The following is an 18429-nucleotide window of genomic DNA, read 5'->3' as shown; positions in this document are numbered from 1 at the left end:
CAGCTCAGCAGCCCTACATCTCCAGGGGCACTGGCAGCAGCACAGCTCCTTGCAGGGGGCACATGCAGGGCACAAGTGTTCCCTGCCAGTGAGCGCAGCCTCTCTGGGCTGCCACAAGACCCTTCCTCCCACCAGAGAGTAGCCCAGCTCCCCGCTTACCTCTGTGTGAGGCTGATCCATGCTTGATCTTCACCTAATCCTCAGTCTGGAGTTGCTTCAGGCCCCCCATGCCATGACTAGGAAGGGCGATGGAGAGAGTGGGGCAGATGCACACCCTTCCTTAGTCTTTGGTCATTTTTGGCACAGCTAAAACTCCCATCCGGAGGTGTCCAACTCAGAACTTGGTCAGCTTTCTGGAGAACATGAAACCTTCACCAGCCCAAAAGGCTGGAGAGGTTTTCCTGCACGTGTGGAGGCTTGCTCTCAGCACACTTGATCAGCTGGGTGCCCATCACCTCGCAGAGGGCACAGGCAAGCTTGGTGACCACAGCGCAGACGTTGGCGCTTCGGACAGGCAGCGCCTTGTTCTCCAGGCAGGACCAGAGCACGGGCAGGGCGTAGCGCTGGACCACTTCAGGGCTCCTGGCATAAACCCACTCCACAAGATCTGCCGGGACAGAGACACAGCTCCTTACTCATCAACCTCAATGCAAACAAGGATCTACCTCTGGTTTTGCTTCTTGGAAGCCTCTCTGGCCAAGATCAGTGAAATAGCACACAGAGCCCCATGACCCAGAAATGGGCAAAGCAGCTGATCATCCTTGAAACAGAGCCACCAACCCCTCAGGACTAATTTCTCCAAACAGAGCCTTGTACCTGTGGCAGACTTGGTACCTTTACTAAATTATTTCACAATTTGTTTCTGCATGAACAATGAATAAAATGTCAAATTGCCTTTTATTTCCATTAAGAAATTGTCTAAACCCACACGGAAGATTTGGAAATGCATCCTACAAAGGCAGTTGAGAAATTTCTAATAAAAGGGATGATTCCATTTTTGTAACTTTGATGTCAGGGGCCAAAAGTCTCATCTGACTCTTCCCCTTGCTCCATGGCCCACAGCAAAGGGCAGTATTAGAACACACTTCAAAACTCCAGCCCACCAGAGATGGGTGCTGCTTGATAGCTGGATGAGAAACAGCAGTGACGAGCTGGTGTCTTTGGCAGAGTGCTTTTGTGGCTTCCAACAAAGAACTCCTTCAAACCTCCGTGTGTCTTAGAGAATTACCCAGGCCCCATTGCCCTGACATTTGAGCATCTCCACATTTTAATGGCATTTCCCTTCCCAATGTTAATGGCATTTTTTCTTACAATGTCCACTGAAATAGGGGCATAGAGAGAGAAAAAGGCTACACAGGGGACTGAAATTTAGCCAGAACACAAGTGTTTTCTCACATTGTCTCTGGAATCTGCTCTCTGCTCACTTTCTGAACTGAACTGTATCAAACACAGACAAAAATTTACTACCAACAAGCTCCTTGCATGGCAGATTTGGCTGAGAGATCAACACCTGAAATGCTCAGGAGACCAGTCTTATTTTCTGATCAGGCAAAATGTTATGTAGTATCCATTTATTACTCTCTGGTGGAAGAGACTTCATTTTCTCTATGCTGTTAATCCATTAGCAGTCATCAACTTTGAAAGAGCTCCTGAAAGTACCCAAAACCAATTCTGCTAAGCAGGAAAAGGATTATGGTTCCCATTTTAAAATGGGACTTCATTTGAGTTTAAATGCAGTTAAAGACTTTGGTCACTATGGAACTTGAGAAGAGCCCCAGTGACAGCTCAGCCTCAGTGAGGGTTCTGCCCCCATCTCAGAGGCTGCACAGCTCTGCAGCAGCCAGGGAAAGCCTGCCAAATACACCTGCCTTGGCTATTGGGCAGGAGGGACAAGCTCAGCACCTCCTGATGTGGAGGAGCTACTCTGCTCTCTGTTCACAGGCATCCCCTGTAAATACTCCCTCAGAGACCTCTTGGCTTAGAAGGGGAGGCCATACCTGTGATACGCTCTGTGACCTCCAGCAGAGCTTGGCCACTCAGTTGGCTCCATTGGTGGCTGAGCTCTTTCATCATTGATACTTCATCTACAAGCGAAACACACATCTCTGCTCACTCTTCTGAGGACATAGGAGAAAGGAGAGTGGGGAGGAAAAGGGCAGGGGCAACCCCATTTTATACAATAAAGTCGATTTCGGCTGATTTTTGAATCCTTTTTTTCTTTCCTTCCAGCCTACTTGGCAGGGTTTAAAATTCCAAAAGAAAAGCTCTCCTTTCACATTTGTAAATCCAAAGCTGTCTGCTGTCCCAGGAGCGATGTTAAAACATTTCACATCAGGGACCTCAAGAGTTCAGTCACATGGAAGCAGTGAAAAGGTTTTGCATCCCAGAGCAAAAAGGGAAGAAGCCCATACTTGGGACACAGAAAGGCACTGACTCAGGCAGTTTGTGAGTTCACAGAGCAGCTGAGGTGGAGAAAGTGGAAACTGCCCCTGAAGACCTGCCTCTTCAACACTCCATTTTTCAGGCATATTCCCCCAGTGCCTTGTGGAGCCTTCCAGGTGGCTGCTCTGCAGAAGCTCTGATGGGCCAGTGTCCCTTCATGCCAACAGCAAAGCTGTTCATTTGGGAAGTCAGACGGGGCCCAAGCAAACTCCAAAACCCCTTTGCCTCTGAATTGTAGCAAAGCTGTAGTCCAGGACTTGCTCTTCAGACCAGCAGCACAGAGCCCAGGGCTCCTGGGACTGTTGGGAAATGCTGCTGCACATTCCAGCCTGTTGGGGATGGTGCATAAGGACTGCACCTCCACAGCTTCTGGTGGGTGTCAGCTGGAGCGTTCCACAGACAGCAACAGCTCCCAAGGCACTCAGCGCTCTCTTGTGTGGGAGAGACAGAGACACAGCTGAGGAGAGTCCATGCCAGGGCTCAGCCTTACCCAAATGAGCAACAGATTTGTCCAGTGCATTCACAGCTGCAGCACGAACCCCGGGATCCTTTGAGTTCAGGTTCTTTGTTATCCCTTCCACCAAACGGACCATCACCGGGTTCAGGGCATCTTCCAGGAGTCCAATGATTTCTGCCAGCACCTCCAGCGCCTTCTGCTTCACTTTCTTGTGGGTGTCATTTATTCTCAGGACAAAATAATCAAAAATCTGTGAAGAGAACAAACAACATGAAAGCTGGATTAAAATGTCCTTGTTTCAAGAGGGCATGCAGAAATGAGCACTCAGCAATATAAAAGATGAAAGGGATCTTTCCGTCAGGTCAGCCCTTGCCTGCACAGTTTCACCATTTTCCTGTGGGCCACTCACTGGAATAGTTGCGCAACCTGATGCTGCTTGAAAGATTTTTAAGAATTTTGGTTGGGGACAGAAAAGTTCCTATGGTATTTCTCTCCACCTAGAAATCATTAAATCAATTCCATTTATTAATTCAGAAGACTACCTTTGCTTTCAAAGTATGGAAGCCGATATTTACCATGCCCATTTTTCCATACAGTTGCCTCAAGTACTGAGGGCAGTTATGATTTTGCCAAAACTGTGGCGGGAGGAGATATAACTTTTATTTTGTCTGTCTCAGAACCTGTGTCTGGAGATGGGCAGGCTCTGATCAACTCTTCCCGGATCCAGACCATTTCTCTAACTAACAGGTGGACTTCTGAAATGTAGTGTGCTCTACAGCTCTCATTGGAGCAGGTTCAGTCCCTTGACAGCCACATCATCAGGTACCATTTTCTGGAAAAAGGGAAAAAGCAGCCACTGGGAGGAGAAAGGATAGATCTGTCCTTAGCTGTTTTTCTCCTTTTCCAAAGAGATAAAAAGGCCCCTCAAGAAGGGTGAGCACTATTTTACCAAGAGGAACAGGGATGAGGATGGAAATGAGTAGCCAGAGTTGTGCCTGTGCAAGACAAGATGGAGTTTACAGAAGTATCCTTTTAAAAACATTTCATTTAAACCAACTCAGCCTGACACTTCTCTTCCCCATGAAAACCCATTTTCTGTCTAGAGAATAACTGCCATGCTTTCAATGGCTGGATTCCCTTCACTTCACCCAACTGGGAGTAGGAGACAGCAGCAGTTACACCAGCAGAAAATTCTGCCATCATCTGATGAACAGCAGCAATAGGCACCTGCCAGACAAATACAGCTGGGCTGAAAGAACTTGTCCTGAAGCTTGGACCTGAATTAAATTTGTCTGGGTAAGAGGGACCAGCCTGTCCCAAACAGCCAGGATGTAGTGCCAAGACATACTGAATTATCTTTACTTCTACAGGCTTGGGAAAGGAGCTAAATGAAAGGAGCAATGAAGATACCCCACATACTTGGACAATGTTACTGGAGATCAGCTGGGGGCTGGTTTTGCACAGATCTAGGAGGAGTGCCACTCCTTCCATCCGTGCCTGAAACCCCTTGGCTTCCAGGAGATGGTAAAGCTTCTGGAGTGATTCCCTTCCTTCCACAGCTGCAGGTGATGTGACCTGGGCATTAGGATGGTGGAGGAGGCGTCCACCAGGGGCAGACTTCACCCTGGAAAACAAAACCAAATTAGGACCTTTGGCTGATAATACCTTCAGTTAATTGTGAGCCAAACATCTTGAGGAGCTTTCGTAATGATGTGATTTCAAGCTAGAAAATCATGAGGCTCTGAAGAACAACTTGGACCTCGTGACAATCATTATGGGAGACAATCTGCAAGTGACATTCTCATCACTGCTCACTCAGGAAAACCAAGGATGAGATGCATCTGATCTATCTTCAGATGCCTTCCAAGGCATGCTTTGTGGGGAAAGAGAGACACTACTTCCAAGTTTAAACGCCTGCTCATATGGGACGTGTGTGTCTTATAATAAGGAAACTCATCATTCTGGAGAAGTGTCTCTACACCAGGCATGACAATCTGGATAAGCAGCTCAGATGCATCTGAACAGATGAACAGGGGCATAGCTGAAGGATCCAGAAAATCAGGAACAGAGATAGAAACAGAAGCCAGACATGCCAGAACTACACTCACATTTCATTTGCTTCCCTAGAGACTAGATGCACAGCTTAACAAACCCTCCGGGAATAATCCTCTTGGATCAACCTATCTCTTCCATGAGCACAGGAAGATGCTAGCCATGCTACTGAGGCATGTGGTCACTTTCCTGCCACTGCTGACCATGACAGAGCTAAATAAATTCCCTCTGTTATCAGAGGAGAACAGGTACAAGTAGCTCTGCCACTGGCATGAAGAGACAGCAAGGACCAAATTCCTCTCTTAAATGCTGATTGCAGCACAGGGGGAAATAAACCAAACATGCTGTCCAACAAGCAAACTCTATGAAGGACAGGAATAGCAAGACAAAAAGTCCACGTTGAGACACCTGTTGACCAAAGCTGCTCAGGAATTGCCTTGCTACTTACTATTCAAACTTTGTACTGTTTCAGGATAAGAAAACCATGAATCAGCCAGGCCAAACCACATGGATGGGAACTGCTTGTTTGGGGAATGGCATCTTGCTTCTAGACTGGGACTTCTCATTAAAACACCCATCTAAAAAGGACTCCACTTGGATGAAAAAAAACCCTGGTTGGATTGACTTGTCTCAAGTCAGGCAGCAGAGACTTAGCCCTCTCCTAGTCTCCACAACACTGCCACTACCACTGCACTGGATCATCTGAGCTGCAACCAATGGGTGTCTCTTTGTCACCCAATTTTTGTGGAAAGCCCTGCAGAGAAGTTGTGTTCAACACAATGCAGAAGTTGACATTTTTTAGTCCTAGAGCATTTGTAGGGAAAGGAAACAATCTCTGGCACTGGTCATCTCCAGCAGAAAGATTTGCCTGAGGAAGAGGCATGTAAAGTTTGTCGTGTGCTTGGTCACATCTGACAAAAGTGCTCAGTACCATTTGCTAGAAGGCAATGTGGCCGGGGGCTTCTTTGAGCCATCGTTCCTCTCCTTCACCGGCTCCTTGACAGATGGGTGTTCACCCTTCTGGTTTTCCATCCCCTACAAAGACATAGAGAAACCTCATGAATCTTTAGAAAATAAAATAGGAAATTCCCTCTTTAAAACACAAGTTAGAACCAGGATCACTGCTACCAAGGCTTAGGGAAACATTTCCTAATTTAAAACAAGAAAAAGACCAGAGATTCAGTGATGCCAACTCTGTGTTTTCAGTAGCCCAAGGCAGATTATGGGTGCAACCACGCTGAGCAGCAGTCTAAATTCCCAAATTCATTAGTCTTGAGCATAAATGGGAATAATGCAAACTGACAGGCACTGAGTGGTCTTAAAGGAAGCAGCAGAACAAATTGGACTCTTTGGAGGCTGGCCCATTATGCTGGAAGTTGATTTGGTTCAACGCTTACTCTCCCTGCTCCTGCACCAAGGCACACTCCCTTCTGTAGTGTAGATAAAAAGAATAAAATCCCCCCCAAACAAACACATGATTTCCCATTGGATGGTGCTGAATTCACTAAGCTTCTTCCAGCTCCACAGGGCTTTACAGCAGGGCAGTATTCCCAAAAGACAGACAGCAATCGTAGTAACTAGGATTGACTTGGACATCTTTTCTATGTTTGGAAATTTCCTTGGTACTGCTACTTCCAGTCTCTTTTGGAAAGACTCTGTTATATTCAGAAGCACCATTCCCACTTAATTGCTTTACTCCGGGCAGAGTAGGGAGAGTGTGGCTGGGGCATAAACTGAGTGTAAACCCATTTTCTCCTCTTTCCCTTTCTTCTTTGTGACCAATATTCAAAGTATTCAAAACCCCACTCTTCCCCTAAAAATTGCAGTTCCTCTGTGGTCTGCAGATGAAGAGGCTGAGGATTAACAGCTCATTCCCAGAAGCAAAGTGATTCAGCAGAAGAGGAATGAGAGAAAGACACATTGGGTATGTTTGATCTCATTTTAGCAGGCACAATACTTGCACAAAGGATATATTCCTCCTGCCAAGCACTTACTTTCTTCTTAATTCTTGTCAGGATATCTTCCAGGTCATGTGGGGAAAGAGATTGTTCCAAAATCTTTTTAAATTTTTGATTATTCAGTAACATCTTCACCATCTCCTGTCCATAATGCCTAAGGAAGGAAAGAAGGAAAGAATAGAAAAGTGAACCAAGGAGGAGTGTTAACAGAAGAGGCTGATGCCTTAAACTCATCAGGTGCAATGCTTGCATGAGAAGGCACTACCTACTCAGCAAAGAGGGAGATTTACCTCACTTGACACTGCCCAGTGCTGCAGCTGAACACAAGAGGTAAGAGGAGAATGTGGGGCAAGAGAAAAATACCATTTCTCTCTGAAACTGGGGGTGTGCTTCTGTGGGATCAAAGGATCCCAGAGAACAAGCAAAACAAATCTGCTTTGTTGTCAGAGCCTATTAGCAGTGTCCTACTGCCATTGCACAGTAATTTACCTTTCTCACCTCATCCTTGCTTTTGTTTATTCTATACTATATGTATGCACAGGGACAACTAGTTGCTCTGGTGTTCTTGGCAGCTATTAATGGGAATTTCATCATCAAAGTAAGGGGATTTTAGTGGTTTGGGGTGATTTTGCCACTAGGAAACCACAGTTTTCTTCAAGAAGAAATTTGGAGGTCACTGAGCCACAGAAAACAGCATTCTAGAAATCTGCAGAAGAGGTTTAGAAAGACTGAATATGTTGCCAAATACCTCTGAACTATTTCTAGGGAAGTCTTAAGTTAATGTGAACTAGATGTTTGGGATCCTTCAGTGATGAACATTAGCCAACATTTGGCTTTCTATTGCGCAACCTAAACTGTTGGACTGGCTAACCTGAGCACTCTTTTGATCTCAGTAAAGAATCCTTCAAGTCACAGCAAGGTGGCAATGCTCCTTCTTGCTGGCCAACCTCAGGTTACCCAGTACAGTCATTTCCCCAGGCAGCCCAGAGCAGTGGTCACAGCACCAAGCCTGACAGAGCTCAAGAAGCGTTTGGACAATGCTCTCAGGCACATGGAGTGACTCTTGGGCTGTCCTGCACACAGTCAGGAGCTGGACTTGATGACCTGCATGGGTCCCTTCCAACTCAGCATATTCCATGATCTGATGACCCTTATCCACACAGAGAGGTCCCTTATTATTTCCTTGAGTTTCCACTCTTTTGTGGTTTTGCCTTTATAGCCAAACACAAAACGGTTCTCCTGATTTTGGAGGTGAAATGAAGATCAATACCTGGTGTCCTTGTGACAGTCCTGAGCCAGTGTCCCTGCCACCTGTGCCAGCCTCTCAGCCCTGGGGGTGCCCGCGAGCTTGGTGACTCCCATTTTCTCCACCAAGGACAGGAGGAGTTCGGCCGCACACTTCCGCGCCTGGGTGTAGCGGCTCCTGGGAAGGAGAGAGCAAACCCTGGGGCACAGGGACAAGGAGCAGCAGCAGCACAGGCCTTGGCCAGAGCGTGCTCCCTGGCCTTGCTGGGGGAAGGAGCCTGGGTTCTCCCTGCAGCTTCAGACACCTGCAGAAGGTTCTGTCCTCAGATAAACACTAAGTTAGCATTGTACAGAAGGACTGCCTGCATGGAAGAGGGAAGAATTCAGTCTCCCTGCACTATCTGTTACTCCATTTCTTTCCCAAAATTTCATTGGAGAAAAACTAAAGTAATAGATCACATATGAATTATTTAGAAATCAGGGACAATTCATGCTGACCCATTAGAGGATACCCAGTACACAGAGCTGCAGCGCCATGAGGCTCTTTCCACCCATTCATCCCCAAATCTGCAGACCTCTGGGAAAAAACAAATGCAGGGAAAACATGCTGTGGGGCATGAAGTTGCAGAATATCCAGCAATGCAGCCTGTTTCTTCTGTGAGCCTTGGCAAGGGATACATCTGAGTGTTTTACCCTATTGCAAAGCTGAGGAAAGGGTGCCAGTCAGTTTAGCCAGGTTGTCCTGTTCTAGAGACTGTCTCTTGGGAACTCTCAGGCCCAGCACCAACACTTAGGGCAGCATTTGCTTCAGCTGTCCCATGGCACTCGACCTGTGAAGGTGCCTGGAAAGTGATTCATCATCTCAAGGCTAACATGAAACATCAGGTTGAATAGAACATAGAGCTCTAAGGCCAGGACACTCAAACAAGATTCCCTTTGGCAGGAGCTGCACCTGCTGTGCAGGCTGTGCCATACCCAGCACACTCTCCCCCATGTGCTCCACACCCCAGCAAGGACCCTCCTTATTTCTCAGGTTAATGGCATCATGAAGATATGTGGTTTTCCCCAGGGCCTCTGTGCTTAGCGCTGCAAAATATGCAACAGCACTCACAGCTGCAATTGCAATTGTCCCTCTTCCCACAAAAGCACAAGGCTCTATCCTTAGCCCTTGCAGGCACTTCCACTTCCCCTCCATTCACCACATCAAGGAAACTCTGACAGAGAACTACAGGAAGCAGCAGGAAGCTGCATCAGAGGAGCTTTAGTTTGGATATCAGGAAAATGTTTTTCACCCAGGGGGTGCTTGGGCCCTGCAACAGGTTCCCCAGGGCAGTGGTCACAGCACCAAGCCTGACAGAGTTGAAGAAGCATTTGGACAACAATCTCAGGTATACGGTGTGTGACCCTTGGGCTGTTCTGTGCAAAGCCAAGAGCTGGAATTGATGGTCCTGATGGGCCCCTTCCAACTCCCCATATTCTACAGTTCTGTGATTCTGTGACCTAATGGGCTGCAGGAGGGCAGAAACAGGTGACAAGAGGAAAGCAATGAGGTTGATCAGAGAAGTAAGTCACTGAATCCCCAGAAGATACAGGATACAGAACCCTTCCCTCCCAGCATTCCCATTCTCTCTCTCATCCCTTCCCTCACCCACACACTGGAAGGTGAAGAACATCACTAAAAGAAGAAGAAGAACTTACTTGACTCCCTTGTCCATGAGAACAGTCATTGCTCGTGCAGGAGTCATGTTCTCTACCATCATCCCCAGGCTCTGACAGGCTGCCTTCTGAATAAACTCTGGGGAGTTCTGCACCATGTGGAAAAGGACCACAGCAACCTCATCCGCCTCAGAGTCCATGTCCTTCTTCAAGATGGCAAAGAGCTCTCCCAGAGTGACAACTGCAGAACAGGACACCTTGGACCGGAGGTTGGTCACCTGGGGAAGTCATGAGGGGAAACATAAGAATCACCTTGAAAAGAAAACCGGTTTCCTTAGACAAAACTCCCAGGAAATCACAGCATGTCCTGCTGTGTATAGAGGAACATAAAAGCACAGAAAGAGCAGAAGAGCCCAAGAAAGGCACTTACTCTGGCATCAATTTCTGGCCTCACACCTGCTTACTGCAGGCATAAAGAAAATGTTTCACTGAAGTGTTCTACTTAACCCTTCTATAATGTCAATTGCTTTGATTTTAGGCCCTTTGATTTGAAAAACAAAGAAGCAAAATAAAGTAAGGGATGCTTTCAAACCATAAAGGCACAAGTCATAAAAATAAAACAGTCAAGTGCTCCTGTTCAAAAAAGCAACTCCTGTACCTTAAGCACTCAGACAGGAAACAGAAAACACAGGCTCAGATCTACAGCCTCATTTGCAGTGTTCAATTACAGCTTGGGCAGAGACTGGGACTCTGCCATATAATGTCATTAGTGTCTCAGTTTCTGCCTTGTATTATAATGGCACCACACTCAAAGACAAGTGCCAGACACCTGACCTGCCAGTAAATACAGCTGCATGTACACACAGATCCTACAGATGGCTGACAGACATTAGAAATAGAAGGTCTAAAACCAGAAATGAAGGCAGTGCCTGAGCACACATGGAGATGAACAAGCACATATCTACTCTACAAGCCATGTATGAAGTATGGGGGACAATTCAGAGCAATGTTCTCACCTCGCTGGTAACTGCCAAGCAAATCTCATGAAGTCTGGAAAGCAGGACTTCTGGATGGGACTCAGCCAGGCGTGGGATGTTGAAGAGTCCCTTCTCCTTCAGTTCCCTGAAAGGCAAGTACCAAAAGGATTGATTTTTCTCTCTACCCAAGAACTAGGCAGCACCCTCTGAAATGACCAGGCAGGCAGCTCAGTCAAACCATGGGAGATGCTTTTCAAGGAGTATTTAATCAAATCATGGAACACATTGCCACAGGATGCTGTGGCTGTCAAAAGCATACACAAATCCATGAGGCAAAGAGAGGGCTTTCAGAGTCTTCATTTGTGTCCTTTCTGAAAATCTCTGGCACATGAAGTGCCTCTGTCACTGCTAGAAGCTGTGAGGCAGGGTCATGCTGCTGTTTCTTGTCACCTCCCTGTACCTGTCCTTGAGACACAGTCCCATTGGGCTGTTACTGGGGCATTTTCCTTCTTTGTCAGCCCCAGCAGGCAGTTCAGCACTGAGAGTCTGCCCTGCCACGCTGGAGCTGAGTTTCCACTCTACAGTCCAGGTTTGTGTGTCACCCACTCCACTCCACCTCACACATTCCCCAAAACCACAGCAGGATGTCCCAGAAGATTCTACCCCTGGGCAAGAACTGTTGAAACTCTGGCTCTTCCCAGAACACTCCTTCCTAAAACAACCCCCACAACAGCAACATGTTATCTAAAAGGTGCAAACAACTCCATCTCTCAGCACGTGCTTTGTGCAGGTCCTCAGGCTCAGGAAGGTGTGTGAGGCATCAGGGCTGCAGCACAGGGCTGGCAACTGATCCCACGGGCACCCCCGAGTGTCATCAGGACCCCCCACACCTGCAGAAGCTCTCTGCACCTCACAGGGCACCAAAGAGATATGGGGAAGAGAAAGCAGAAGAGACAGGGCAAAGCAAAGGAGATGCATTGTGGCCAATTGTTCACGCTTATCCCTGTGAGAATGAAGCATCCATCAGTGAGTGGATGCAAACCCAGACATCAAAAAGACAACCAATATCAGCAACATTTGTAGGGTTATCACCTCTGGGCCTCCTTCTGTCTCTGTAGAATTTTGGGACCCATTGTGAGTATTGACAAAACATCTCAGGCCTATATGAAGCAGTGAGAAGGAAAAGTTGAATTCCAAAAGTGCAAGATTACTCGAGGATTTTATTTCTTTTTCCTTCTCTTCTGCCACAAGCCCTTCAGGAGTAAAGGCAGGCTGAGGGACTTGAAAGCACAACTCAGTCCATTTCTCAGAAAGAGGAGCTCCCTGGAGCTGCTTCTGGGGCTCACATGCAGGAGTCCCTGCCATTGCTGTCAGCAGTGGGAGCAGAGAGGAATCTTACTCAGTCCCCCTGGGCCAGCGGCCCAAGGCACCCAAATCTCTACACTCATAACTGCTGCCATCCTGCCTCTGCCTTCAGCCAGCAAATCATCTCATCCCACAGCTTTCTCTCTTCCCTCAGCATTTCCTTTGCAGCTCCATGGAGCAGCAGGCAAAGGGAGGAAACAGCACAGACCTGCTGCAGCTGCAGCACTGCTGCAGAGCAAGGCCAAGAAAAGGCTGCTCTCCCATCTTGATGCTCTCCCTGCTCTGCAGTGGTTTCCCCAGTGCCCTTTGGCCCTCTGGGCTCTCGGCGCTCCGAGGCACGAGCAAGACACGCTTCTGATCGACCTTAACGCTAAGAGGGACACCGAGGGAACGGGGCCTTCCTTACCAGTCGTCGCTGCCCAGCATGGAGAGTGCCTCCTGCAAGGACTGCTGTGGGTCTGAAAAGGCTCTGTCCTTCTGCCCGTGCCCACGGAGCGGCTCCTCTCGTCGCTTGGCCCCAGTGGCCGTCTGCGAGGTCACTGTAAGGAGAGGGTCGGCCGTGGGCGCTGCAGCCCCGGGCAAGGCACCCCGCCATGGCGCGGCCTGCAGCCCCATCTCCCAGCCAGGGTTCCGTGTGGCACACCCTGCCCCTGGCTCAGAGACTTCCCTGCTGGCTGGCTCCTGGGGCTCCTTGCTTGCTCCCAGCCTCCCCCAGCTGGGCACAGCTCCAGGCTGAACCTGACAATTGCCCCCACAGCGCCAGCTCCCAAGTGCCACAGGTGCCACAGCCAGCGGCAGGTTCCTGAGGCCGCAGAGCTCCCGCTCCCTGCCAGACAGTGCCGACAGCAGGACTGGCTGGCCCAGGAGGGAACCCCTCAGGGGCCTCTCTTCTCAGCGCCCTGATTTCCCCCAGCCCTGAGGACAGGGGCACTCTGCAGCTCCCTGAGGAAAGACCTGCAGCTGCCTTGCGACAGCACCAAGCCAAGCCTGAACAAGCCAGCCCTGCTGGGCCCAGCTCAGTCCCCACAGAGCACCGACCAGGGACCAGCCATACCTGACCCTTCACACCTGACCTCTGTTTCCATTGACTTCAAATATTCTAGACTATCCACTTTTGGGGGAACTCAAAAGTAGATTTGCTGTTCATTCTCAGGACAGGCTATGGACCCAAGATCCCAGCTGTGCTGGCTGAGGCAAGAGGCAGTTTGTGCTCCTTGTGCAAGGACAAACCCCAGCAGGAAAAAGCTGCCATGGAGCAGGCTTACCTGAGGAGCTGCGTGGGAAGCTGCCATCCCCCTGGAGGGTGGGTGTACTGGGCAGTAAGGGCACGTTGTCCTGCTTCCTGAGGACCTTTTTCTTCATGGCACTACCAGGGTGTTTCTTCTGCACACTAGGAGCTGTGCCATCGACAGGTGGTAGGCTAAAGGCTGCAGGGACAAAAGAGGAGCTTGTAAGTGGAGGCAGCTGGAGAGGGTGGCGATCAAAAGGGCCAGAAAACTTGCTGGAGCTGGGCAACATCTCTTTGTTATCCCAAAGAACTTTGAGTATAACAATGGCACGCTAACATGGGACAGTGATCACAGAATCAGAGAGTCCTAGAGAGTTTGGGTTGGAAGGCACCTCTAACCACCATCTAGTCCAACCCCTGTGAGCAGGGACACCTTCATCTAGATCAGGTTCCTCAGAGCCCCATGCAAACTGGCCTTGAACACCTTCAAGGATGGACCAGCAACAGCTTCTCTGGGCAAATCCTGCCAGCTTTTCACCCCCTTATTTAAAAATAATTCTCCCAATATCTAACCTAAATCTACCCTCTTCTAGCTTAAAACCAAACTGCAGTGTTGCTTCCCCTAAGAAACAAGAAAAACCCAGTATTGCTTTGCTTTTGTTCTCCTGTTCCAGAGGCAGGCAGGGGAAGTTCCCAAAGAAAGTGCAGACAGCCTTGCATGATGCCCTCAGGCTGAGTGCTGCCTCCTAAAGGCCCTGCTGCTGCCCTCGGGCAGAGCTCACAGCCCTGCAGGCAGAGCCCCTCAGCCGGGATTCAGTCGGGAACGCTGCTTGCTCCTGGGACTACAACAGAAGCCCTGGCTGGGGCTTCAGCACAGCGCCACAGCACCAGCTCCTCAGCAGGGAGCAGCAGGAGAAGGATCTCTGGTGTTTTCATCCGAAGGAGATGAATTTTGTTTCTTCCAGGTTGCACCCCGGTGGAAAAGCATTCTTTTGGCCTCACCTTCCCTGGAGGCTGCTTTACATGAGAGAGTCTGAAACCCCAGTGCTCTTTGTAGGACAAAATTTTCTACTTTGAAGGACTTTAGAGGTGAAGGTGGGAAGCTAATCTTCTGTTACTGACTCAGTGAGGCCATGAGCAAGACACTTCAGGCCTCTGTATTTTTCTTTGGGAAACAGAATTAAATCCTAATGCAAGCTTCCACTCAGATGCAAGCAGAACAGCCCCCCCAGTCTGATTGCAACATTGTGCAAAGGGCAAGCAAGTGGTCAAAAAGGACCACCACAAGTGTAGCCACCACTTACTTGCTTCAGCTGCATCCCTGGGCTCAACTGCCTTAGGAGGAAGCTGCAAGCATGATTCATTTTGTCTCCTCTTCATTGCTCTTTCCAAAAGCTCCATTTTCTTCCACTCTAAGTTCTTTTGAGCCAGCTTGCCCAATGTAGCACGGACCTAGGTGCAATGGAAATACAGCACAGACTGTAAGCAGAGACACACAAACCAGACACAACATCTCATCAGGAGCACAGAGTCCACAGAGTGCCACAGGCATCAATGCAGCTCCATATACATCCCAATAGTTTCAGAGGAATGTCTCCAGTCCTCACCTCAGCAATTACACACAGTGAGGTGGATCACTGTAGTGCCACAACCTTCCACTGCTGCAACTGCAGCCTATGTCAGGAAGCCCTGCTTGAAGCATGAAAGTCATAGGAGTGCTCCAAGATAGAGGAAGAGCTCACATGGCCAGTGTGCAGGCAGTTCAGTTCCTACAGGCCATGGCAGGAGAATGAAAACCATGTGCAACACCCAGCAAGGAGGGCTAATGAGCTGTTGTTTAAGACTCATGGCCAGCAATTGCAGCTGTTTCTCACTTCCTGGCTTCTGAAGGACTCAGCTCTCAAGGACTTGGTCTCTGAGACCAGCAGACCAAAAGGAGGAGTCTTGTGAAAACAAGTTGCAGAAGCATTGATGTGCATGAGCAGAAAACTTGAGAATGAGAGGGCTGTGAGATACAGCCACAAAGGTAACCAGGAAAAATCAAACTCTCCCATTTGATTTTGCAGCCTTGCTTACACTCAAACATTAGAATCTTTATTTCTCTGCTTCCAAGGAATGCACTTCGCCCACGTTCACTAATGTGTAGCTTGCTCTGCCACTCAGAACTTCTCTAAAACAGCCTTTGCACATAAAAAAATGCTTCTGGCATGACATCAGCACCATCTCCAAACCAGTGACCTTGGCACCACTGGAAATGGCCAAGCAATTGCCCTGGAGTTGTCAAATATATTCCCAAGAGAATCCCCTACTCCCCAGGAAGGGAAGATTATGATTTTCAGTGACATTTTGGGCCAAGCACAAAACAGCCACTGGAAAGGAAGTCTGCTCATCCCTGTCCTTATCCCTTACCTTTCCAGAGGTGTCCCTCAGCTCTTTGTCCCTCTTAAGATCAGCACTTCTGGGATGATCTGTCTCCTTGGCCTGGCTCAGTGGGAGGCCTGGGAATGGAAGCAAAGGTTCTTCCTGTAAATCTCTGGCAGACTTCAAGCCCCCAAGAATGCCATGCTGGGCAACAGGAAAGACAGGTTCCAGATTGCAGAGCTCTCCTAAAACACAGAGATGTGGATTGAGAGCAGCAAGGTACAATGCCTAGACCCTCTCCCAAGGGATGGGCTACTGGCAGCAGACATGACATTGCTCTCTTGGCCAGCAGACTGAAACCTGCTGCATGACAAAGGCCTCAGCCCCTGCATGCTGGAGAGCCTCTGTGTCTGATAGAGAAGGGCAGAGATGGAGATTGCTCTTGACAGAGATTCTTATCTGCCCTTATTCATGCTGATTTTAGTAAACATATTTCCAGTTCCTGAAAGAAAGAACTCCCAGGTTCTAATAGCTGGATGCGTTTAGATCAACATTTTCTTCTCTTTGCTGGAATATTTTAGAGGACATTCAAAGAAAAGTCTAGGGTTGCAGGAGTGATACCCAAACGTAAATTGTGTTCTTGACACTAGATAATTCATTTTCCCCAAGGATTTTCATTCTAAACTGTATGTGTTTGGGCCACTTTCGGGCCAGCCTGACTAGAGGTTGATTTTCTTACTGCAAGTAGAACAATGGAGCTCATTCTGGAATACTCCCCAACAGGACTGTTAAAATTCTGAGAACCAATCATTCTATACAACAGCTTCACAGAGGATAAAATCATGAGGCAGCAAAGCAGAAAAAAAACAATGTTGCAAATCCGGATGATTTGTCCCTGTAGAATGGCCAGCTTAATAATAAAGGACAGTAAGGTCTGGGCTTTGAGGAAAGAGGGCAATGGTGGATGGAAGGCAAGGTCTTGGAAGGTAAGAGCATTTGGGAAGATGGCAGGGAAACTACAGATCCAAGGGTAACCTCCTTGAGACCATGGCAGTCAGTCAGGTCTGAAAAATGTAACAGAGGCTGCGATGAAAATCTAAAGCATCTGAAGCTCCATATTTCATGGGACAGACTTCCGGGAAGCTTCTAAAGAGCTGCACAGGGAAACATGCTCCTGCTGGCAGACACTTGAAGCAGGCCAGGGGGAAATCCGGCCCCACTTCCCCAGAGCTTCCACAGGAACAGCCTGGCCTCTGGGCTGCCCTGGGACAGCAGGGAGCCCAGAGCCCTGTGCTCTCCAGGAATGGCTCAGCTGCACATGCAGCCTCCTGCTCCTCTCCCTGCCCCACAGCTCAGCAGCCCTACAGCTCCAGGGGCACTGGCAGCAGCACAGCTCCTTGCAGGGGGCACATGCAGGGCACAACTGTTCCCTGCCAGTGAGCGCAGCCTCTCTGGGCTGCCACAAGGCCCATCCTCCCAACTGAGAGCAGCCCAGATCTCCCCTTACCTCTTTCTGAGGCTGATCCATGCTGCTGGGGCTCCTGGGCCAAGGCCCCCAGAGCCGGCCCCGAGCCCAGACCTCCATTCCCATGGCCGGGGTCCGGCACAGGCGTCTCCAAACCGAACAGGTCTGTGAGTTCCCTTGGGAACAGAGGCATCCCAGGTCCTGTCTTACACTGAGAGCTCTTTTCCCCCTTTCTCTGGGTTTTTGTGGTAGTATCAGAAGAAGCTGTCAACCAGGTACAAAAGAAGTGAGTTACTTGAACTCACGACTTTATAATCAGCCCTTCTAATGATTCAGGAATTCAAAGTGTATTTTAGATACTGGAAAGATTGCTTGGTTTTTTATTTCTCATGAAACTAGCATCATTTTAATTTCTCTGAACAATATGGAGCTGCAAAGCCAAGAGAGAAGAGCTCCACTTCATGTGCTGCTCACTGCCTCCCCACTACTACGGGATCACTTTCCTTCCAAACAGCTGGGAATTCACAGTGCTCTCTAGAATCTGACGCTGGCAACGAAGTAATTGTTTTCAAAAGTAGTTTTCAAGACCTCTGTTTCTGTATTTCCCACTCAATTCTAGGTCAGGTTTTGCAGTTTTGGGGATTTTTTAATATTACTCTTTACAACAAAAGAAGTTCTGGGACACAAACAATGGAAACACGCGTTAGATGCAAAAGCAGCTTTGCTTTCTCCATTAGATGTGCCCAGTATTCTCTGAGCCTGGATTTGTAAGGCACAAAGTGCTCATCCCAAAGCTCCACTTTTACTCTACTTGTTCCAGGGGTTTATTCTCTGCTTTCTTTTCAGCAGAGACCCCCAAAGCCAAACAAACACGACCTATCTCAAAACATTTCTGATCTTGGCTAATACAGACAATTCAAAATATCCTTAATGGAAATAGCTGATGGCTGGTCATTCTGTCATTCTCAAATAATCCCCAACAGAGCTGTGAGACCTAGGAGAACTAATTCTTTACATGGCTTCACAGAGGATAAAATCATGTGTCAGCCAAGCACTATGAGAGGGATACCTGTCTCAAAGCTGGATTCTTTAACCCTGCAGAATGCTCTGGTCAATAACAAAAGTAAGAAACGAAATGATAAATGACATAAATCATTTCTAGTCCAGAATTAATGTGAAAAAAAAAGGTGCATTACTTACTGAGTAATACTAATTCCTTAGCT

The 18429-nt window shown here is 48.3% G+C and overlaps 1 protein-coding gene across 1 annotated transcript; it reads right to left on the bottom strand.

The window, feature by feature from the left end:
- Nucleotides 1-267: 267 nt before the first annotated feature.
- On the bottom strand, nt 268-17399 carry LOC132324366 (TOG array regulator of axonemal microtubules protein 2-like). The gene is made up of 12 exons (XM_059840413.1): nt 17249-17399; nt 13418-13579; nt 12559-12691; nt 10827-10932; nt 9853-10088; nt 8180-8332; nt 6946-7063; nt 5883-5986; nt 4319-4523; nt 2933-3149; nt 1998-2084; nt 268-607 (listed from the first exon to the last, which is right to left on the bottom strand). Exons 1-12 carry the CDS (start codon nt 17397-17399, stop codon nt 372-374), a joined length of 1908 nt encoding a protein of 635 aa, XP_059696396.1. The 3' UTR covers nt 268-371.
- Nucleotides 17400-18429: the final 1030 nt, after the last annotated feature.

Source organism: Haemorhous mexicanus, chromosome 3 (genome assembly GCF_027477595.1).
Source record: "Haemorhous mexicanus isolate bHaeMex1 chromosome 3, bHaeMex1.pri, whole genome shotgun sequence".
Lineage (NCBI taxonomy): Eukaryota > Metazoa > Chordata > Aves > Passeriformes > Fringillidae > Haemorhous > Haemorhous mexicanus.
This window is presented reverse-complemented; position numbering and strand designations above follow the sequence as displayed.

Bases quoted from the DNA above. Each gene is read 5' to 3' on its own strand.
- LOC132324366 (XM_059840413.1), bottom strand. From the start codon at position 17,399: ATGCCTCTGTTCCCAAGGGAACTCACAGACCTGTTCGGTTTGGAGACG. The intron at 13,580-17,248 runs GTAAGGGGAGAT...TTGTCCCTGCAG, and splicing joins TGGATCAGCCTCAGAAAGAG to CCTTTAGCCTACCACCTGTC. The intron at 10,089-10,826 runs GTGAGAACATTG...TGACTTCCCCAG, and splicing joins GCTTGGCAGTTACCAGCGAG to GTGACCAACCTCCGGTCCAA.